We start from the raw sequence: 23,893 nt of genomic DNA, 5'->3' as shown, positions 1-23,893 counted from the left end.
TTCCTGAAAAATGGTACTTACAATCAGGCTAGACAGTACCCATAGGGTTAAAAGACATTCTTTTTTTTTTTAAAGATTTTATTTATTTATTTGACAGAGAGAGATCACAGTAGACAGAGAGGCAGGCAGAGAGAGAGAGGGAAGCAGGCTCCCCGCTGAGCAGAGAGCCCGATGCGGGACTCGATCCCAGGACCCTGAGGTCATTAGGAAATTCTTAGCCTGTCTACACATATTTAAGATAGTAACTGCTTTTCTTTTCCTATCTTAATAACCATATTGTACAGTAATGCAGGAAAGTAGTTACTAATAGTATCACCAAACGCACATCATTGAAGCTACCAAAGCAGTTTAGAGGAATTGAAATCTTGGAACTCTGAAAGTGAAACTTTTCTGTTTGTATAAAGGACTCATTTGATAATGAGCAAGTAGTCATTTTGTATGTGAGCTCCCAAACCACACCAGGATGAGGCGTGTTGTGTTTCAGTTTTCACAGCTATTTATTGAACTCGTCGTGAACTGAGGTCTTCAGAATAGAGGTGATGTCTTTTATATGATTTGACGAAGTATAGTAAATGTAAGAGATCATGGGCTAGTGAATAACGAAGGTAATCTTGTTGGCAATTCTAAGTGTCTCTTGTTGCTTTCACCTCCTCACCAGTGAAACCACTAAGTTGGGCTGGGTGTCAAGAAATCATGGAGCACTTGGGTGGTTCCATCAGTTAAGCATCCAACTCTTGGTTTCAGCTCAGGTCATGATCTCAGGGTTATGAGATAAAGCCTTGTGTTGGGCTCCACACTGAGCATGGAACCTGTTTGAGAGTCTCTCTTTCTTCTCATCTGCCCTCCCTGCCCCATATCTTGCATACTTTTGTGCTATCTCTAGGGAAAAAAAAAAAAAAAAAGAAGAAGAAGAAGAAGAAGAAAGAAAGAAAGGAAGGAAGGAAGCAGAGTACTCTTTGTACCCTGCAGTGGGTTAATGAATTTTTTTTAAAGATTTTATTTATTCATTTGACAGAGGGAGAGAGATCACAAGTAGGCAGAGAGGCAGGCGGGGTTGGGGGGTGGGAAGCAGGCTCCCTGCTTAGCAGAGAGCACGATGCAGGGCTCGATCCCAGGACCTTGAGATCATGACCTGAGCCAAAGGCAAAGGCTTTAACCTACTGAGCCACCCAGGTGCCCCTAATGAATGTTTTATTAGAGAATAACTATGACTGTGGCTAGGGCAGGGCACGGTATACTGAGGACGACAGGGCAGAAGAGCAGCAAAAAAGTAGATCTAAGGAATATAGATCTGCATGGGCTAATGTTTCCGTGGGTCTCGCTCTCTCCTATCGGGGGCAGGGCTGGATAGCACAACATCAGTCATGATGTCATCTGGGACCAGCAGCATCAGCCTTTGAGGAATGCAGATTCTCAGACTCTCTCCCCACATCTACTGATTCAGGAACTCCGGGGATAGTGCCCAGAGATAGGCACGTTTGCTACCTCTCTAGGTGATCCTGATGCTCTCTAAACTTTGAGCATTATTGATAAAGTATGTGTTTGACTGAAGCAGAGAATCTGAAGGAAAGTTATAGAAGTTTTCTTTTCGTGGTTGGCTTGGTGGCAGGGAGATGCCCAACATCAATATCAAAAGCCCTTCTAAATAAAAATGACAGTTGAATAACATAAGCATCGTCATGGAGAAAAGACAGAGATTCTGAAAAAAAAAATTGTATGCTAAAAAAGGAGAAAGAAGAAAAGTTATTCAGTCGGAAAGGTAGCATCAAAAATGGAGTTCTGTCTTGCAGGGGTCATTTGAGATCATTGTAACAATTATAGAGGAATTCATAAGATGTGGTAACTCTTAGCTCAACCGCATGCTTATTATATAACACAGGCTCTTCAAGATGCCTTGAAAATCGAGTGTTCTTCATTTTCGGAGGACTGTTTGGGCAAGTCTGCAATGGAATACAGGCATGAGGAGATGCGAACAGAAATGGAAGTTCTCAAACAGCAGGTGAGAAGTTGAAAGTGGCGCAATCATGTAGAAAACTCAGGGCCCATTGTTCATGCTCCTTTGGACATTTTTGGAAATCTTTCTATTCAAAACATGTCCAAAGTCTTCGCATTTATTTTCATTAGAATTATCTAATTTTTTTTAAGATTTTATTTATTTATTTGACAGAGATCACAAGTAGGCAGAGAGGCAGGCAGAGAGAGAGAGAGGAGGAAGCAGGCTCCCTGCTGAGCAGAGAGCCTGATGAGGGACTCGATCCCAGGACCCTGGGATTATGACCCGAGCCAAAGGCAGAGGCCTTAACCCACTGAGCCACCCAGGCACCCCTAGAATTATCTAATTTTAAAGCTTGATAAGAGAATATATATCAGCTAGCCCAACTCACACTTCATAAGAGGGGAATTGAGTTTCAAATGGGTGAAATGGTTTATCCAAGATTATACAGTTAAAAGAAGGGCTTCCTAATTAACCTTTTGGTGAGATTTTATTAGCACTGGTCTAGAGAGTTTCACGTGGACACAATTTATTTTGAAAACACTACCACCGCAAATTGTGGACCTTTTCAGAAAATGCTTGCAGCCAGGCTGTTATTCTGAGCTGTTGGCCTCCGGGCCTTTGAACAACACAAGCAGTGTTTAATACTCTGCACTGATCATAAGCACTGAAGAGCCAGCTCTGTGCACCGACAGCTACATGTGGATGGCACCACCTAGCAATTTATTGACACACAAGGCCCTCTTCCTCCCCACTCACCCAGCCTCAACCCCACGTGACCAAGTGGACAGAAGAGTAAAGGTGTTAGCTTCTACATGTATCAGCAACATGGGCTATAGGCACAGAGCACTGCCTGACTGATTTGGATCTAAATTTAGTTCAGCCAGCTGGAGCTGGCTTAGCTGAGGGGCCACCCATGCATATCATATCTCTTTTCCTGTAAGAGGTTAAATAAACTAATGAAGATAAAGTTCATGGAACAGTTCATGGCGATGTCAGTAAATATAGGATACATATAGGAATCCTATCTCTGAAGCACACATTGTCAGTAATATATTAGCGGTGGGGGAGAGGATGTGATAGAACAAAGGGCTGGGAAGTATGTCCCTGGAACTGATTTGTTGGCTGTTCTGCTCTGAACAAGGCCAACTCCAAGGATTCTTGATGCAATACGCGAAAGAATGAAGCAACTGCGTTCTTGTTGTTTATCGTTATCACTCCTAAGAAATAGCGTATCTGTAAATCTAGAAAATTCTAGATCTTGCACTTGATCGTAAAGTTGCATTTTCTCTTCTTTTAAGCCATTTGAATATTCGGCCCCATTACATTCAGGATCAAATACATGGTTTAAAAATAAACCTATGAAGAGAATAAGGGTAGTTTTCGGAGTATTAAAGCTCTGCCAAATTCTCAACCCCTAAAGTACCATTGCCACTAGCCAGGATTCCTCTGAAAAAAACTACTTCTTATGTTCAGACACTTGAATCATCTTTGATGCTCTCATATAATGGATCCCACATGCGAGAGAGTCACTCTTACACATGCATAGAATTTGCAGCAATGGTTTAGCTCATATTGGATGCAGACAATGACAGGTATCCTTTTTTTCATTCTCCCCAAGAGGTCCAGAATCCATCTCCTTAGCTTTTGCTAACTTTTTGCTAACTTTATGCATACACATTTTAACGGTGCACATTTTTAATTGGACACCCACAATCACTATATCATCAGGTGTCATGTGATACACTAAAGGATTTCAATTCACAAAGAAACTGAGCTAGAATCTTGGCCACCTGGCTGCAGTGATGACATCACTATCAGTGTTGTGTTTGATAAAGAGTGTTCAGTTCTGATTAGACGAGCTTCTCCCATTTCAAATGCCTCTGGTAATTGTTTACAGAGCATTAGTTTGACTCTGTCTGGAACTGAGCCTCAGATCTTAACCCAAACCCAAACCAAAACAAAATGTCAGCTTAGCTGGGTGTAGTTCCCTTGCAATGCTTCTGGTGGTTGAAACCTTAAAAATTAAATGTGTATATCTGCATCTAGATCTGTATAACATGTTTAATTTTTTCCTTTTTTGCCTATTACATGTTGTTCTATTGTTATCAACTTTAATAAGCCTCTAGTTAAAACGTGGTGCATTATTCATGGTGAAGGTGCAGAGTGCATTGGTATTAATAGACAAAAATCTAACTACTAGGTTCCCTTGGAAGTTGTAATTTAACTCATTGTCTTAAAGAAATTCCTTTGCCTTATTCCCTAAGCTTCATTTATTTTTATAGTTCCACATGCTAGTCTCCAAACCATCAGTTAACACTATGCCAGTTAAAAAGAATAATGATCAAACCTGTTTTTCTTTTGGTTTGATTTTCTGGAATATGTGGAATATTTCTTGCAAAGCATTCCACTAAAATATTGCTACTTTTAAAAAACTGACATATCCCCAAAATTACTGAGGCCAATTGTGAATACCTTTTAACAATCATACTTGGCTCTTTCACATACATGAGCCTTTAATTTCTATTGCATATTCAATTTACTATTTATATTTGGAAACTGGCATGCCAATATTTAGTGGCTTCACTTAACAGCTATTGCCAGTAAACTGTCTTTTAGAACTTCAAACACTATTCCTACATCAAAGCTTTGTGTTGGGGATGGATGGCTTGCTCCAAAATAGAGATACTTAACACTAGGCAAGGGGAATGCTTATCACAATAAGGAAATATGCAGCGAATAATGGGTAAGGGAAATATTTTTTTCAAAATATCCATGTTGTTACTTTACTTCTGAATTCCTGACACATACTCAAGGAGGAAAAAGTTGAGAACTGCCATTCTAAAAAAAGCAAGAGATAAAATTATGGCCAGATCCATTAGGATGGAGTCTCATCATGAAAAAATAGTGATGAAAAGAGGATAGGAATTACTCAGATTGGACAAGCCCAATGATTTCTTCTGAAATCATTTTAATAGTTTAGAGAAAAGGCTGCCAACAGTAACAAGTCAATATTTCCTAGGTGCAAATATATGAAGAAGATTTCAAAAAGGAGCGATCAGACCGAGAAAGACTTAATCAAGAGAAAGAGGAGCTGCAGCAAATTAATCGAACTTCTCAATCCCAGTTGAACAGGCTGAATTCTCAGGTATAAGTCAAAACAAAATAATCTTTGCCAGCACATGTGTGTGGGTTTTTTTTTTTTTTTCATTAAAAATATTCAAGACTTTGGCTTCTGTTAATTGACATTGATTTTCTTTGAGAGGTAAGCACCTGGGATGAAATCATTCTTAAACAATCTTGTAAAGAGATGAAAATGACTGGCGATTTCTTTTAACTTAAATCTATTAAGGAGTTACCTAAGAAATTGGATTCCAAAGTCTTTTATAAAATTCAACTCTTTTGATCTTTTTCTCATAATATTTATCTTGGTGGAAAGGGAGTTGAACTACTTAATACTCAAAATTCAAATCCAAAGCACTCCAGCATCGTGAATTTGTTTCTACAACTCTTGTCATTTTCTTTGATGGGTCATATTGGAATGTTCCTGTCTTCCAGAAACATACATATTTCTAAAAGTTATTTATAGATATAAAATACAGTGAAATCGAGAATTTTATTCAGTGGGTTCCCCGATTAAATGTAACTGGATCACTCTCAAGGAAGCCACATAATGGTAGTTTATTGGAATAGAATATATTAAATGTAAACATATTATAATTAAATGTAATAGGATATATTAGAAGTAGACTCAGGAAGTGGCATGATGAGTAAATATTGATGTTAATGAGGAAAATGTAGCTAACACAACTTTGGCTTAAGAAAATGAACCACAGAATTTTTGATTTGCAAAATCATTCAGTGCTTTTCAGTAAATAGGAAGTTGTTGTGGGATATACTGTGACAGCTTCAGAGCTGCAGGATTTTTAGTCTCAAAAGAAATGTTTAACTATTTGTCATCCTCTTCTTCCAAATACAAAGTATACTGTGAATTAAACTCAATTTCTTCTGTGACATATTTTCAAGGATTCATTTGGAATTCTTAATCTTACATGCAAAAATTATTTGGCCAAACCATTTTCTAAGAAATTAAAAAAAATAAAATAGTCATTAAAGTATAATAAAATGCTTTTCTGAAAATGATTCATGCACCTTACTTTATACAAACGAGGAGCGAGGAAATGTTCTGATGACTCTCGGTGAGGAAATCACTCTTGATTTGTATCTCTTATGTGCAAAGCTCCGTTAATTTCCTCTAAGTTGTCACTGCACTAATTATTTTACTTCCAGCCAGATTTTAATTTGCTCATTCCACTATATTAAATTCAGATTGATGATAAATCTGTGTCTAAGATTGGCAATGTCTTTGCCATTGTAGACGTTCTAGTGCTTCCAGGAACACATAAAAATCTAAATAGAGACTATAATCCACAAATAATTTTTATTTCTCTGTCATCTGTAAACTAACTTTTAATTGATATCAGCAAAATAATGCATTGTCTACATAGAGTATGGTATAATTGTATTGATAAACTAAGGGATAATCTTTATGAACCTTAAAATTACCAAAATTTTTCTTTAAATGATGATAGTCCAAGCATTTATTTTTCATCTTTTTAAAGATTTATTTATTTAGGGCCCTTGGTGGTTCATTCGGTTAAGCTACTGCCTTCAGCTTGGGTCGTGATCCCATGGTCCTGGGATTAAGACCCACATCAGGCTCCCTGTTTGGTGGGGGGCCTGCTTCTCCCTCCCCTTCTGCTGCTCCCCCTGCCTGTGTTCTCCTGCTTGCTTTCTGTTAAATAAATAAATAAAATCATTTTAAAAAATAAGGATTTATTTCAGAGGGAGAGAGAGCTCTCGTGCATGCATGAGTTGGGGGAGGGGTGGAGGTAGAGGAAGAGGCAGAGAATCTCAAGCAGACTACCTCCTGGGCACGAGTCTGACACAGGGCTCCATCCCATGACCCTGAGATCATGACCTGAGCTGAATTCAAGGGTCAGACACTTAACCAATGAAGCCACTCAGGCACCCCCAACCATTTATTTTTCAAAAATCTCATTCACTCTAGTCAAAGATATAGTAGATGGCTTAACAAACTTTGTTTAATGTATTAACAGCAAATCGAATGCCATGATACAATAGAATTGGCATGATGTTATTTGAATAGCGTATTATCTGTGGTCCAGAAAAGGAATTCTTAGGTCAAATTATTCTGGCACTAGTTTCCTGTGTACCAGAGTTTATACATTCTATTGCTAAGGATGTTTTAAGCCAATGACTAGTAAAATAGGAGTGTGGTAAAGAGCAAGATACTTAGAGATACTTAGGAGTAGGAGTAGGGGTAGAAGCTTCATGTCTGTCCCTGCTTTGACAATCAGGAACAACACTGAGCAAGTTCTCCAACTTTTCTGCGCTTCGTTTTCTTCACCTGTAAAATGACAAAGTTGAACCAGATGGTCTCTAAAATATTTCTTATAATTCTAAAACCTCTGTCTCTAAAAGTAAGTTTCTAAATCTCTTAGTATACTCACCTGTGAGATATATGGATGATGGTTTCCACCACCTCCTGACTTCACAAAGTTGTTCTCAGGGTGAAATGAAAAAAAAAAAAAAAAAAAAAAAAAACCCTATACAAAAACATCTAGTTCGGGACATGCCTCACAGGTTTTTCACAAAATGATTTTAGTCTGTTGGCAGGTGGAGTTTTTAAACAGAGTCAGTTAGTTACATAATTAACATGCCACATTTAGTCCCTTGTAATTTAATTTTGATGCTTTATTTCTCCAAGGCATTTGTTATATACCGTGAGGAACTAAAAGAATGATCCTTGCTATTAAAGACTGACAATATAATGAGGGAGACATATATAGCCTATCCATATGGACTCCTTATAGTCTATCCTTGTGGATTCCTGATAGTCCTTAAGGATTCCATATTGGTGTATCTGTCTACTCACTGAAATGTATCTGTCACCCCAAAAATCAATACTGGTGCCACCTAAGTCCATTTGTGAATATGTACAGAGCAGAAAAAAACTTGAGTCACCTTGCACAATTGTTCCCAGTTGAGGTCCAACAAGGCCTTGCCTCCTTGCTTCAGCTCTCAGACTATAACAATTATCTTTTTTGTGGTTTATTTCATCCCACGTGTTCTCATTTTTGTCCTTTTTGTTGGTTATTGCTTTGCTTAAAATGCCCCCCACAGAGTGCTGAGGTGCTACCTCATTTCCTTTAGCACAAGAAGGCCATGCTGTGCCTACAGAGAAAAGACATGTTAGACAAGCTCGTTCAGGGAATAACATGATACTATAGGCCAAGAGTTCAATGTTAATGGACCAATAATCTATATTTAATAAGATGCCTTTAGCAGAAACACACATAAAACAAGATTCTGTACTGATCAGTCAGCAAAAATGGTCTGACCAGAAGCTCGTAGGAACCTAACCCTGCATTTCCCGAGGAGCAGTGGTTGCATTCGCCACTTCATGTTCATGGTGACTTTACAGAACATAACTCCTGTGGGTTATGAGAACTGATTGTACACAGTACACATTGGACTATAAAAAGTCACATGGAAAATGTATAATGCTAAATGGGAGGACAAAGGAAGGAGAGTGGCGGGACTTGAAACAATATCATTCAGTGGGGATATATGCCTTACATGGATGAGGAACAGGGTGTGTGGGGATGACAAGAGCATGACTAACGAGTCAAACAAAAACGGCTTTCTCTAGTTGTGTCGGATGTTGAAAAACCGCAGGGTGGGTAACTCTGCTGGGCCTTAAATAGGGAGAAGCCATAAAGTATAGCAGTGCGACATTGGACAAGTTCCTCAGTATCTCAGAGCTCCGTGTCCTCATCTGTAGAACAGGGATAATAACACTGAGTACCACATAGAGGCATTGGGAGGAATCAGTGAGTTATTACATGTAAAGCCGTAGATCAGTGTCCGGCACGGAGGAAGTGCGTGCACAACTTCTAGCATTGACTGTGGTAGCTCTTCAGTGTACAGCAGACGGATTCCAATTTTGCAATAAGCCGTGGAAGCTGTTTCTGTGTCTATCTCTTCCTTCCTCTATCTCTTCCTATCTCTTCCTTCTTCTCTACATTTATGTCTGTATATCAGAATATCAACCTAAAACTGAGAATGACAGTTGTTTCAACAAATTGAAATAACAATTTAAAATGATTCCACTTTCCAGACTTTACTTGGGTTTTCAAGATAGAATCAACGCGGGTCTGGAAAATCCAAAACGTGACTGTTTTCAATGGCATGACTGCTGTATCAGTGCTTCACTCCTGGGGCTTCTGAGCAGATCTTGACAGCTGGGTCAAGAGTAACTTTAGAATGAACCATGTGGACTCTTTCGATAAACAAATGCCTTTGTTTTGTCTGTAGATAAAGGCTTGTCAGATGGAGAAAGAAAAACTCGAAAAGCAATTAAAACAGGTACGTCACTCCTTAACCTGAATTCACCAATCTTCTGATTGTAGTTGAAATGGCAACATTAAGTTCTGCCCCCACATTTATTCCTGGGCACAGCAGTTCCTCATGGTTGCAATTAAAGATGTATTCAGGCTCTGCTACAGATGTTCAAGAACAACCCAGGCTTTGCTTTAGGGACTAAAATGCCAGTGGATAGATAATGCTTACATTCCACCAAAGCCTCTCAGCCCTAACACTCATGAAAAACACATGCTTTCCAGAACATGTTACCAGTAGCACATGCCTTAGCGCATAGAAGTCTATGGGGATTTTTTCATAGACCCATGAACACCTGGTAAGTATATTTCCTAGGTGTTTCTTGCAGTTGCGTACACAATGTACAGTGGAAAATTACATCAAATGTTTGTGCCTCTTCAAGAAAATACAATATCTTCTTGGCACAGAAGTGTTCTGTCCTATTGGTTCTCTAGTAGGCTTCAGGGATGAATATTATTTCTCTTAATTCTTAATTTCCTCTCTGGACTTCCATTATGCTGTAGGAGTCTTGTTAAAACTTCTTTTATGGTTTCAATGGCTGGTTCTTCTTAAGTGAGGACTCTCTGTGAAGATAACTCAGACACATAAAGTTCAGTCTATACCATTTAAGTGTTTCTGATGTCTTCAACATCAGAAGCTAATCATCTTCCCTGGGTGCCTCATTGCTGTCAGCCCAGAGGTCACATCCGTGCTCCCACTATGTTGAGTTGGAATTATGAAAGAGTTCGAAGGAACCTTAAGATTTCAGCCAAACCTGGGGTTGTATAAAGCAAGTGTCAGTGTGACTCCCCAGTTTCACCCACTTCCAGTGAACCAACGACATTATCCTCCCCCAGATGTTGTTCCCGATGTGTAACTGCGGCTTGAATTCCCACGGGCAGGATCCATGTGCACCAGCAGGCCCTGGAGCTGCACGGGATCAACAGAAGCCCCCAGTAAGTAAGAGCCTGCGTCTCAACACACGAATGCTTATATTACCTAGTAGGTGCCAGTATTTTTTTTTTTTTCTGGTAGAAATGCTGTCTGTCTCTATAATTTGGACACACACTCTTGTCCACAGAAAGAGCCTCTTTTTATCTTGGCCTCTAAGTTAGAGAGTTACAGTGGTCATGGTACACTCTACACTTTTTGGGACACGGAATCCATAGGACACACGTGGATACAAATAAATTCACTGAATGGCATCAAATTGAGCTGTAATTCATTGAACGATCACACAACATTTTATAAAGGCCATTTTAAATGACATACCTGACTCTTCCAAAAGAGGGCTTTTGTGCATAAAGAGAACCAAAATGAATATCACAAGTCTGAGAGATGCCTTTTTCAGTTGTAAACTTATATTGAACTACTGGATATGGCTACATCTGTGCAATATAGTCTTTGACATTTTCCAATTAAAAGGATATTCTTAAAGGATCCCAGCAAAAGTGACCCACTTAAGTTGCTCTCCGTGGCTGTGTCTAGCCAGGCAAAATGAAATGAACTGTGGAGCAATTATTTGTGAGTTGAATTGATTTGGACAGTCAACCTGAATAAGCCAGAACCAAAGCATCCTTCCTTCCCTTCTCCATAGCACTATTCCCCCCACCCTCCCCCACCATCTGGACGCTGGTCTCTACTCTGTGTTTTGGCTACATAGACAATGTCTTTATGCAGGAAAAAAAAAATTATGCATTTTCTGCATTTTGGAAATGCTCAGGCAACTCCCCTCCCCCTTACTTTGTGTTAACTGTGTTTTTAATTATGCAAAGAATCTTGAGATTTTAACTGGGATTTTCCTGGCAGAGCACTTACGGAGAGCATGAATCTCTTGCTTGCCATACTTTTGTATTTGAGTGTGACTCAAAGCCCTTTTCCCAAGGGAGGAGGTAATGACTCTTTGGGTGGCAGAGGCATGTCAGAATTTAATGAGCATCCCTTCTTTGACCCTGGAGTGACACACAGCACACTGCTGAGAATTGGGTTCTTTTTGTGTTCTCGCCCGTTGTCACTTCTGTCTGCTCACCCTGCCCCGTTTCCTTTTTTCTTTACCTGTCTGCTTACTTTTCAATCTTTACCAGAAACACTTCTGGGAATCCCCAAACACAGCTATTGTTCCTTAAATTTTTGTCTTTCAGAATGTAGAAGTAAATTAATATTGTGGGAAACATAAAGAGATAAGAGTTCACTTTGGATTGAGCTCCTACAGGTGCAGGAATTGGAGAAATATTCTTGTGAAAGGTTAACAATAAAACCAATGAGTCATGCAAGTTTATCTAGAAGTAAAAATGACTGTTTTCTTCAAATACTCATTTATGAAAAGAAGACAGAAATTCACCTATTATAAAATCTCATCAGACTTGCCCAATCAATTATAAGAGGCAATACCTTGTCCAGACCATGTAAAATTATCACCAAATAAAGTCTTGTATTTGAAAAAGATTCCAAGCCATGTATAATGGCCTACATTATCAGGCAGTGTTCAGTCAAACAGAATCTTGGTGTAACAGTAGAATTTCACTCCTGGAGTTCATTTTAAAAGAACAGTTCATGCTTTATGCTTATTTCTAAGCCTGAATTAAAGGACAAGCAGTAGTGTTTGTAAAATTACAGTATATTTGCCTTCTTTTGGCAACTCTCCTGGAATCTAAAACTGAGGCTCACGTCACTTATCCTATGTGTTCTTTGAGACATCTAAAAATAAACGAGGAGATAAAAAACAGAGGTGATCTCATTTCCTCTTTTAGCTTTTTCGTGGACCAAAATGAGCCAAGAGCCTAGGTGTCTGAGTGGGGGTAAAGTGGGGTCAGACTGTACTAAATGCAGAGTTTCTTAGTGTCTTGTCAGATAATTGAGCTTTAAGGCAACTTTCAGTGGTCTGGCAGCCCCTGCAAATTCTCCCTGTTGGCTTATCGGTAGAGACATTTTCAGGAGTTATTTCAGGAGGTAATTAATTAAGAGAACAAAAGATCTGTATTCTGTGTGTCTTGGGAGGTGGGGAGTAGGAGGCAGGGGTGAGCACTGGGAGCAGAAAGACAGACCATCCTCATGGGCAGGGGAGGCTGGGTTGCTCTGTTCCAAGTGGCTAACTATAGAGGTACTCCATCTTGGATTTCTCTATCTCTGACTTGGAACTCTATCTTGAATTTCGGGTCAGTAGTTTATGATTTACTCAAAGTAGTTGTGTTCTTAACTGGTGAAGCCTAGAAGAAAATCCCACAAGAAAAATCCAAGTCTACCCTCACCTCTTACCTCCTTTCTAATCTAAACTCTCTGAACGATCTAGAGAGTACTTTCTATGGAGGAACAGAACGAAGAGAAAGATCAGCCCTGCTTCATTGTCCTGAGCCTCTGTAAGCGCTCTCCTCACTGAATGGCTTAGATTTCTTCCTTGTACCCCAAAACACTAAACTTGTCACTGTTCTCTTGGTCTCTCTGTTGTCTCCCGTGTGAGTGCTTTAAGCGCAGTACTTATTGATGGTAAACTGCTTTGTTTTATTTATGGACTGTAGTAAGTTTTACCGAAGTATTTATATTTCTGCAGATATCCCAAACACATCTGCTTAAAAAAAAAAGAAAAAATGCCACAACCCCAAAGTAGAAGGAACTCTGGCCAACACAAAGTGGATTTGGTGGGGGAGGGGGGGGTTGGGAGATGGGGATAGTGATGAAGGAGGTAAGAGAAATAAGCAAGATTGGCAACAGGTTTGGATAGAAAGGACTTTTGTGCTGCCTACGTAATAAAAGCCACATAGTATAATTATATTTTTAATATGCCACTATGTTTTGTTTGAAGTCCATATTGCTATAATAATGTTTTATTGTTCCACACAGCCAGACTATCAGTGGTATGCTCCTGACCAGTTTCCGCCAGATGTGCAGCACAAGGCAAATGGTAAGACCACAGCTGTATTGAGCATTCTTTCATGTTTACATTTTAATGGGATCTTTTTGGGATGTTTACTCAACATACATTCATTCGTACTCGAGGAGGGCCTTCTATAAAGTCGTGTTGAATACACAACTCTAATTTGATGCACCTGGGGTTAACTTGAATTCCTTCAGAAACAGAAAATGATCGAATGCAGAAATGTAGGAATCTCAGTTCTGGCTTCTGCTCCTATTCCAGGCTCGGAGTCAGTATTCCATCTGGGGCTAGAAATGAAAACTTCAAGTGCAGCTATACTGTAACAACAACAACAAAGCTCTGGGATTCCACTACAAAGGGCAGATGCACATCCACTATTCCAGGTTGAGTTTGCTAGACAGATGTTTTAAATGTCACTGGCAGACAGACAGAGGAAACCAAAGGCTCAGAACTGTGTTCCCAAGTGACTAAATGTCAGACTCCAAGTTTAGGCCAAGGTAGCCCACAACACCCACCTCTAAGTGTGCTGGGGAAAAAAACAAAACAAAACAAAACAAAAACACTAAAAAGTCACCTTTCAAGTACTCACAATGGAAAACTCTTTTATTTTTCTTTGGTTGACCGTTCTCCTCTTCTTTCCAGAATATGCCACACTTTCTCCTGCTTGTTTCTGTGCTCTCATGAGATCACTCAGGAACAGGCTGTATAAACTGGGCTATAACTGTAATCCCACCTCTATTCTCATCACAAGTCAGCCATGCCTGCTACGTGTTTAAAAATCTCAAATGACACACACCTGTGACCCTACATTCTTAATTACCAGAGACTTTAATCTATCTAGAAAGGCTGAATATGAGCCATATTCCAATTTCAGGCCATACTTGAAGCTTGATCTCATTTAGTTCAGATCTGAGATCATAGAATTCTAGATTTTACTACAAGGAGCCCATTATGGAGTAGAAATAGAATGCCAGGGATAACACATGTGGTTTTGTAGATTGTGTACTTCACAAGTTCAAGTTCTGTAAATTGAGCTTCCTAGAGTTGCACAATACACAACCTGGACAGGTGTCCGCAGCAGCACTAGGAGTGGCAAGGGCCATAGCTTATAGCAGCTTTATAGAGAAGAAAGATAAAAAGTGAGAACTCTATAAAAAAATGTCTAGGTATGTATCAGAAAACTGTAGGACTCTTTTTCTTCTGTTTCTACTATGAATACAACCATTGGTTTTAATGAAATTCTTGGGTTCCAGTCATAAGAGAGAGCTTTTATTAGAAAGACATACTATTAACCATAATGGTTGTTGCATAATGTCTGTGTTTTTGAAATCCATTGTTGTATAATAGCTGAGCTGCCACCCAATTATAATTTTCCACTTCATATTATATTGGTCTGAAATGAATATTAAAGGTATTTTCTCCCTGAATTGGAGTTTAACCACTAGAAAATACAATTATGCAGTAGAGAATTCAGTAATATCATAAAGCCATTTTTGTATCACTAATAGATTCTTCTTGGACCAGTGTAATAGAAGCTAATAATTATATAAGGTAGAAGTGAATTGTGATGACCTTCAGAAACTAAATTAAATATGTAAAAATAGAATGTTATAGGCAGTATGTAAGACCTAATGATTTTTGTCTGTTGGGAAGAAACATAATGAAGTTTGTGTTGCATAAACATGCTGTGTAAGAGTCTACAGATGTAAAATTACAGTAAAATATAAACCTCTATTATGTAGCAACCTGAGTATTTTTAAGGACATTGCATTAATCTTCACAGCAATGCTATAAAATAGGTTTTATTATATTGTACCATTTTACAGATGGGGAAACTGAGGCTTGGAGAAAATTAAAGTAGCATGCATATATCACACAGTTGATGAAATTTAGTCCTGGGATTAGATTCTAGTCATATAGGACTTCAAAACACCTGTGCTTTGAATCACATCCTATAGTGCCCTCAAAAACCTACCTCTCTCACTATATTAGAGTTTTCTATAATGACAGATAGAAAATGAGAATGGGGATTTACCTTGCATAATTATAGAACTTAAATCTAACCCCAATAATCTTTTCTTCCTATGAAGCCATAACATGTGTTATCTGTACTACTCATTTGGTATTTTGAATATCACAGGGAAAAGACAAGGTATTATGTAAGATTAAGTATGTAATAAATATGTTATGAATCAATGCATGCTTTGTCAGCCCTTGTCGAAACTGATGGGATATGTTGCTGTTTGAACCCTTTCCTTCTGCATACCAGCCCAGCTCTGCAGACGACTGTGGCTTGTCTGCAGCAGGGACAAGGGCTGATCAGGGATAGGGAACCACTGGAGAAATAAATTCCTTACTCAGGAATCTACCTGTTTTTGATTTCTATTTCTCCTCTTCTAGCTTTCAAAGCTGATGCTATCTCAAGGTTCAAGCCAGTTTGGCAAAAACTCTGAAATCACCCTTGTCAAAAAAAATCCCTCGTATGCCATTATTTAACTTCAGGGGTGGTTCTTATTTTTCTTTATGTCATTTAATTGGAAAGCTCGTAGATCCAACTCAATTGCTCAGAATTCTTAAAAGTAACTTTGTGGTATCGTTAAATAGTTTGAAAAAGTTTTTGTTAAGCAGACATTTTTGTTATGTTATTACTCATTGTCTTAATACTTGGCTAATATGTTTATCTTTCACTATTCACAAATACACTGCTAGTCAGCACACCCTGTGTTTTGGGCTATAAATACCCAAACTCAAACAATCAAGAAAAAAATGAGTGGAAAAATTAGGCTCTGTTTCTGGTAAATTATAAACAGAAAGTATTTTTAAAACTCTTATAAATATTTATTCATTTAATAAGTACGGAAGTTTTCTACTTGTATTTCAGTGAAAATAACCCTTTCAGAAATATGGATATTCAAATGAATATTAATCTGTGTGCGTGTTTTGTACATTGTCCTAGTTCTCAGTTTTTATTAATTTCCTATGACTCCCAACAAATTTTACTTTTCTGACCCCAATATATATAGCACATTGTAGTATGATCCTAGTATCTATCCTTATAATTCCTCTTACGGGAATCTAACCTTAAATAGTGGCTCTGACATCTACACGTGGAAGCGTTTGCAGAACAGTAGCCTTTTGGGTAATGAATGATTAAATTGCTATGATCACTAGATCCTCCTTTAACATGAGGCATGAATACATGGAGAGCTTCGTATTTCAGGCTCAATATTTAAACGTCATGAAGCGTAGAAACTATTATAGTCTATCCTCCTATTGACAAATATAGCTGGAAGGGTAGATGAAATTTAAAATGCTCACATTCCAACCAGGACACAGCGGCCCAGGAGGACCTGAGCTGTGGCCCATCCCCTTTACTTCCCACCTTTCCACTGGAAAGGATCTTGAGTGTGAACTTGCCTACAGCCCAGTTGGCACATCCGTATGTCCCTCATTACACTACAAACAGCGTAACATAATGAGGGACTTCAGGCCTGGGCTTCAGGCCACATGAGGCTGAGAAGCAGAAACAGGATCACTTGGGCAGGAATTTTGAGGTTCCTCATGTAGGTACGAAGAACTTGTTCTAGAAGGAGGCAGGTTTACAATGGGGAGGAAAGTGGCTGGAGGAGGGCCAGAGCAGGGTCCTCTAAAAGTGGGAAACAAATGAAGGGCTTCCTGGCCAAAGAAGAAAGTCAGTAGGTACTGAGTACTATCATGCAGTCTTTGGGTCACCGTATTTCCAGCTTTGCTCTCAGTTACATTCTTTTGTTTTTTTGTTTTTTTTTTTTTTAAGATTTTATTTATTTATTTGACAGAGACAGTGAGTGAGAGAGAACACTAGAAAGGGAGTGGGAGAGGGAGAGGCAGGCTTCCTGTTGAGCAGAGAGCTTGATGTGGGACCCGATCCCAAGACCCTGGGATCATGACCTGAACTGAGGCAGATGTTTAACGACTGAGCCACCCAGTCGCCCCATTTTCTGGTCATTTTAGAATGCTTTGCAGACACATTGGAAATTAACTCTTCTTACAAAAACTCAAGATTTAAATAAAGGTTTTTAAGGCATTTAAGACTTACTTGGCTTTCTCTCTTCACATTACTAAATAATTGCATTTTTATATGTTGAAGTCTATAGATGTTAAGGGGTTACTGTTTCTGTTAAGAAACATGATTTTATGCAGAACATTTTAATCTCATTTCATCTGTTATCAGAATGGGATGCAAAATGACTTCCATGTTTCTAGAACAATTATGGCATTTTAGAGTTAGTATAACCTTGAAAACATGTTTTTTGTTTCTTTCTTTGTGAAATGTCGAAAGACTGTGTTTTCTAACTATATCACATGCCAGTCTCTTCTGTACCTTCCAAATTTTTCATATGCTGCAGAGCTGAACTTTGTCTAATGAGCTAGAATTCAATTCTTACATGTTTGGAAAGACATGAAGTGTGGGCACGTGAGATTGTGTTGTGAGCAAACATAATTATTTCTTTATGATATAAGAGATCAAAGCCCAACTATTATAATTGGTCTTTACTAATGTCTAGTAATAACTAATTAACCGAATACTGACTAAATTCCTTTCCTAGGGCTACCATAACAAAGCACCAAATACTAGATGGCTTAAAACAGCAGAAATTTTATCCTCTCATACTCTGGAGGCTAGAAGTCTGAGCTCCAGGTGTTGGCAGGGTCATGCTCCCTCCAGAACCCCTAGGGAAGGTTCCTTCCTTGCCTCTTCCTGTTACTGGTAGCTCTAGAAGTTCCTTGGCTTTGGCAGCATAACTCCAATCTCAGCCTCACTCTTCACATGGCCCTCTTCCCTCTTGTCTGGGTCTGTGTCCAAATTTTCATCTACTTATAAGGACTCCAGTCATATTGGATGAGGCTAATCCAGTATAATCTCATATTAACCTGATTATGTGTACAAAGACCTATTCCAAATAAGGTCACATGCAAAGGTACCAGGGGTTAAGACATACACATTTGGGGGGAGGGACACACAATTCAACCCATAACATTGGCCATGTGCCAGAAACTATTTTAGGCATTGTATATATTTATATATTAGTTCATCAAAACCTTAGAGCAATGCTATGGAATGAGTACTACTGTTGTTCCTGTTTTAAAATTTTGGAAACCAAGAAACAGATAATGTCACTCGTCCAAGACCACATAGCTGGTTATTGGCTAGGACACAGACAAGCCAGGAAGTCTGCCTCCAAAGCCCATGCTGTAACCACCAAGCAATATGGACAACTCCATGCTACATTAAAATATAATAGTGTCATCATTTAGATCTATTCTATTTAAATAAATTCTAATGGATCTATCCTGAAAGCCAGAATCTGCAATTCTCAGTTTGTGTCTTTTTATAACTGTCTTTATAACTGAAAATTACAGATAATTTTACATCAGTAAAATGGCTGGATTAGTTGGATTTTTTGCAGTGGTATGAAGAGATATAGGAATCAGCATAAATAGTAGAAGGTACTTAAGAGATGTAAGAAAGAAGAAACTTGGACACTATACTTGCGTGATTTTCAATACAAATGGATAAAATACTAAGAATATTTTTTTATAAAATATACTTAATTATCTTACCAGCAGTTAATAAAAATAATCAAAATTTAGAGACAAATAGTTTTCTGTCTATTTCTGGATTTTTAGAAAGAATTGCAGGAGAAATGCATCCTCACCTTATAATGCCATAAAGGTCAGCTTAATGGTAAACTAAGTGGTTTTGCGAAGGGACATTAAATAAAGTGTAAATGTATAATTATATGTACAGGAACATATTAAAACACAGGTGGTAAATATATTCCTATGCAGACATTGATTTATAAGCAAAGACTAAACATTCTGATTAACATCTTATATAGATAAACATAGGTAGGTAGATAGAACCTAGATGAGAAAAATGCCCACAGTAAGCTTAGACTAGTCACAATTCTATTAGGTGAATAAAATTGCAATATTTGTCTTAAACCGAAGATAAAAATCTGTAGGGAAATGAGGTTTCTATTACATGTCGCATCCCAGCTGGGAAGAATGTCTACTTACCTACGTTTCCATACTGTTGATGCTTGAGCACGCACGTTCTGAGGTGAGTGGGCATGTAGAGAGCAGAGTCCTCCTTTTACCTCTCTGCTGCTCTGGGGCACCTCCCCTCGTAGAGGACTTTAGATTCAGCCGATCCTTGAGATAGAGTCAGACATGGCCTCTGCCACCAAGATCTGTGGGTCCTGTTCAGATCACTTCAGCATCATGGGAATTAACCTGCACTCTTGTGAACATAAAAGCATAGAGTGTAACGCATACCATTAATAAATAATAAGGCACACAATCGGTTACTGGAACTCTTTATCAACCAGTAAGGCAAAGCGGACTGTGTCTGCACTATGAGAACCCATGTTTCCCTGGTGGCATTTCTCTTGCCCTGCCATTTGAACCGTGGAGCCAAGTCCGATGACAGAAGTCTCTTCCCACATTCACTGTATAGGCACATTCTGTCTTCCATTCAAGAAACTGAAGACCTATTTTTTTTTTCTTTTGTTCACATTTCCATTCTGCCACGGGTCCTCTCAGGGGTCACAACCTCTCTCTGCTAAAACATGGGAATACTGATTTCACCTCTGTATCTATTTCACAGGAGTGCTATAAAAACTATAGAGAAATTAATTTTTCTTAATGTTTTAAGATATCTAGGGGTAGGTATCATAAATGGATTAAATCTAAACTTTAGACTGGTAAGACCAGTGGATTATACTTCTGGGTCCAAAGTCATGCTCTCACCATATTAGATACCTTTTTAGTAAAATGGGCACCATTCTTAGAGGAGTATTTTATTTAAGCCTGGAAAGGAAACAGTTCATTAGTTTGAAAGTTTGTTTATTTGAAGTACCAAGTACAGGGCAACAAGTGTAGAACATTTAACATGTTCTCAGTTGTTATCATGGATAAGAAAATACCTTACTTCTTGAAATTTGTATGTATTTTTTTGTCACCCTGAGTAGATCTCTTTGATTTTGTCTTCCCTATAGTGCTCATTTGTGGTATTCTATCCTAGTCTTACTGAAATATACCACGTTTTTCGTATTGGTCTTCATGGTACATTAACACATCTTAAGTACAGTGATCTTTTCTATTGCTCTGACAATAATGTACCCTTTGCCATACTTAAAGTAGTTTATGTGGTAATTATCTTCCCTGGGCTAAGCACTAAACCTAATAGTAACAAATATGACTTTCCTAAGCAAATGCTTGAGCTACCAAAATGCCAACAGAGATAAGAAGTAGTACAGAATATTCCTCTTCAGGCATGAGTAGAACTAGGCCACAGCTGATTTCACAAAGTGGTAAGCATATGTCAATGCTTAAAATAATAACCCTCCATTTCCCGCCTCTTGATTTTTCAGTGTAAACTTGTGGGAGCTCATGAATAAAATATTTCTCTTTATCTTTTTTTTTTTTTTTTTTTTTTTCGCCAACCTCAAAGTTTATGTTAGCCCTGAGCCAGAAGAAGAGAAATAAATTTTTAATTTTTAATCTGAAACATTTCTCTGTTTTTCATAGGTTTCTCCTCAGAAAAGAAAGTCAATCAGTAGAAGCACACGCAAGTAGAGGAACACTCGGCCCAGAGGGAGAGCTTGGCTGACGACCCTCATTTTTCTTTTTACTGGTGGCTTATGTTGACACAACTGCACATCCTCTACTCCATGATTCGTGCGTGGTGGTGTTTCCCTTTGGCACAGAGAGAGGAAAAGACTTGGGACAGCTAAGATCCTGATCAAATCTGAGAAGCCAGCATTACACAACCAAATGCAATGTCCAGTTTCCTCGAAATGAGATTTAGCAGATGGATTATGCACCATTCTTTGAAACTCTCTTCAGCATATTGCTGTTGGACTTACAGAGGCTGATCTCATGATTTCAGCAACTCCACTTTTGGTACAGTAATATTCTATGTTGATTGAAATATATATTCCCTGGGGGAAGAGTTACTGCAGTTATAAATTTGTAACATTGCTCCCATGATTTCTGTCGGGGCTTGGTTCTTTAGCCAGTGTGACTAGGTACTGTGCTCGTCATTGTTGGTCTTGGTGAACCTATGAATAGGACTGAAGACATGTATAGACCTCCTTAAACTAAATGGATGGTTCAATCTGAATAAAATGGTAACCTTGAAACTATGCTTTGAACAGATCATTCCCATAAGGCAGATAGAGAAATTGTGAGCTTCCTTCATTCTTCGGTGGGATAGTTTATGAAAGACAAAACTCCACTGTGATGTTGATGGCTTCGCTGTGTTCATATGTACTGCAGTAGTAGTTTGGAGACACATGGATTTAGGGTGGAATCTGTTTTTATTTCCCATGGATTTGAGTAACTATTGATGAACAACACGTCTGACTCCTCAAACCTATAAAATTGAGAAATGAATGTATCCAGATTCTATTGTAATTAAATTTTACCGTGACATGACAGATGTCTAAAGACTAAGCAGATTTAAAAGTATTACGTTCATCCATTTAATAAGGTTTCTGCTAGGACCAACTGGAGGTCCTCTTTGTGAGGAGATGTAGAAGTGTGAGACCCATGGATATATGTAATCCTAGAAGCACCTAAAGAAAACTAGGAGCATCTGCTGAAGCTGCAGTCAAATGAAACCATCCGACACACTGCTGAAACTCTGAAACTCTTTGGCTCCAGCTTCCAGAAGTTAAACTACTTATTTCCAGTTCAGACTCTTCTTTTTTTTCAACTCCTGAATATACTCGCAGCTTTGTGTAATGGGAAGGTGAACCAGCCTTAGAAAGTTAAATACTTTCAGCCGGGGTCTGGCGACTAGGAAGATAATTCCTGAGAAAGAATTATCCTTCCTTACATTAATTCTCCTAAGCTTTGTTTTTGCTGCTACTTATTAAAGAGACAAATCATCCTTGAGCAATTCTTCAGCATAAGTGAATCAGAAAAACAATGGGGTTTACAAGTCAGTTTCATCAATGGGGTTTACAAGTCAGTTTCATCAAAGCTTTTTTTTTTTTTTTTAATTTCCATTTCCTCAGATTTGTGGAATAGTCATTTCAATAATACCTTTCAGTGGTGGATTAAGTTTGCCAACTGAGATGTGCCTATAGGAATAAAAACTGAACATATACGCAAAACGTACCCTTTGATAGCCTCATTCTAGGTTAATCCAACAGCAATAAAACATGATTTAACCATCCTATTACTATTACTGAAGTCATCCTATTATTAATTAGCAAGTTGGCAAACATTGGCAAGATTATGCAAATGATAATGTAATGGGAAAAACTCCAATTTAAGTGAGACCTAATTTAATTTGAATTCCCAGTGGGTGACTGCAAATGTGGGAAGAGGACCCCTTGCCCAGAGTGCAACAAAAGAGAATTTCTACAAGAAGACAGATTTCTACAGCCCCGGCCCAAGAGCCAGTCAGTCCCTCCTGTGTTCCTCTTTCCAAATCATTTGTTTGGGGACTTCTGTCTCAGCTCATGCTTCATCCTCAGCTGTGGCCCTTGCTTCATTATCACACACAATTTCTGGAAATTAGGTGAGGAATAGCTGTGTCCCTTTGTAGGAGAGGAAATCATACCACACAGTCTCTTTTATTGAGGAAATGGAAGACAAGGGCACATTTTAAGTTTTTGACAATCATGGAGAATTTAACCTTGAAGGTATCACATGAAGAAAATGATGTATTCACCTTGTCTTGGTTGTGACATGAAGTAAAAAACAAACAAACAAACAAAAAAAACCTTCCTTCGGACCTTCAGGTCTGGTTAAGTCTGGGAGTTCGGCCAGCCTCTGATGCTACTAGCATAGTTTATTTTTACTCCATTTTTCTGACAGAAAGGATATTTTGGACTAAATTGCTAATATGAAGCATGAACATACTTCCAGGTGATTTTCTTTATTTACTGAGCTCTATCCCTTAATGTTCAAGTGCATTACATGGTGGAAGTATGGGTCTGAATGGTCACTTTCATGTATTAATACTTTTACGTAGCTCAGTCATAAATGAAATCATATCTAAAAAGACATATGACCTCCCAACTCAATAATTCAATTTTACAAATTTTTTTTTAAATTTAAAAAAAACAAACAAACATGGTGTGCTTCACCAATTCATGTGTCATCTTTGCTCAGGGGCCATGCCAATCTTCTCTGTTTCACTCTAATTTTAGTATATGTGCTGCCTAAGTCAGCACAACAATTATTAGATGAATACCCACTTGTTTTCCAAAATGTCTAGGCAACAGCAAACATCAGCCCATTCCTTTCTTGGCTTCCAAATAACCATTCCTCCCCCCCCCCCCCCCCCCCCCACCCCCCTGGAATAGCACCTGGGTATGCTTTAGGAAAGTTACCCTTTCCTCATTGGACCCAGTATGATCTAAAGTGCCCTGGCCTGTTCTAGTCAAGAGGCAACCATGTGATCCAAACCAGGCTAACTGGACACCCTGTTGCTGAAATTTGAATTTCAAGCCCGCATAGTCCTGGGGAGGCCATGGTCCTTACATTTGATCATGTTCTGCAAGTTT

At 38.6% G+C, this 23,893-nt stretch overlaps 1 protein-coding gene and 1 non-coding gene across 2 annotated transcripts in view; one reads left to right on the top strand and one right to left on the bottom strand.

The window, feature by feature from the left end:
- The window catches only part of TNIP3 (TNFAIP3 interacting protein 3), a 113,374-nt gene extending 91,664 nt beyond the window's left edge, over positions 1-21,710 (top strand). The window contains exons 9-14 of the mRNA XM_059417201.1: positions 1,880-1,999; positions 5,016-5,141; positions 9,395-9,445; positions 10,315-10,413; positions 13,295-13,355; positions 20,901-21,710. Coding sequence (XP_059273184.1) covers positions 1,880-1,999; positions 5,016-5,141; positions 9,395-9,445; positions 10,315-10,413; positions 13,295-13,355; positions 20,901-20,932 — 489 coding nt within the window. The 3' untranslated portion in view covers positions 20,933-21,710. The remainder of the gene's footprint in view (positions 1-1,879; positions 2,000-5,015; positions 5,142-9,394; positions 9,446-10,314; positions 10,414-13,294; positions 13,356-20,900) is intronic.
- Positions 21,711-23,453: 1,743 nt separating this feature from the next.
- LOC132009401 (U6 spliceosomal RNA) lies at positions 23,454-23,560 on the bottom strand. Its single transcript, XR_009401899.1, has one exon. It is a non-coding gene; the product is annotated as a U6 spliceosomal RNA (small nuclear RNA).
- Positions 23,561-23,893: the final 333 nt, after the last annotated feature.

The sequence above is a fragment of the Mustela nigripes genome, chromosome 1 (assembly GCF_022355385.1).
Source record: "Mustela nigripes isolate SB6536 chromosome 1, MUSNIG.SB6536, whole genome shotgun sequence".
In the NCBI taxonomy this organism is placed as follows: Eukaryota; Metazoa; Chordata; class Mammalia; order Carnivora; family Mustelidae; genus Mustela; species Mustela nigripes.
This window is presented reverse-complemented; position numbering and strand designations above follow the sequence as displayed.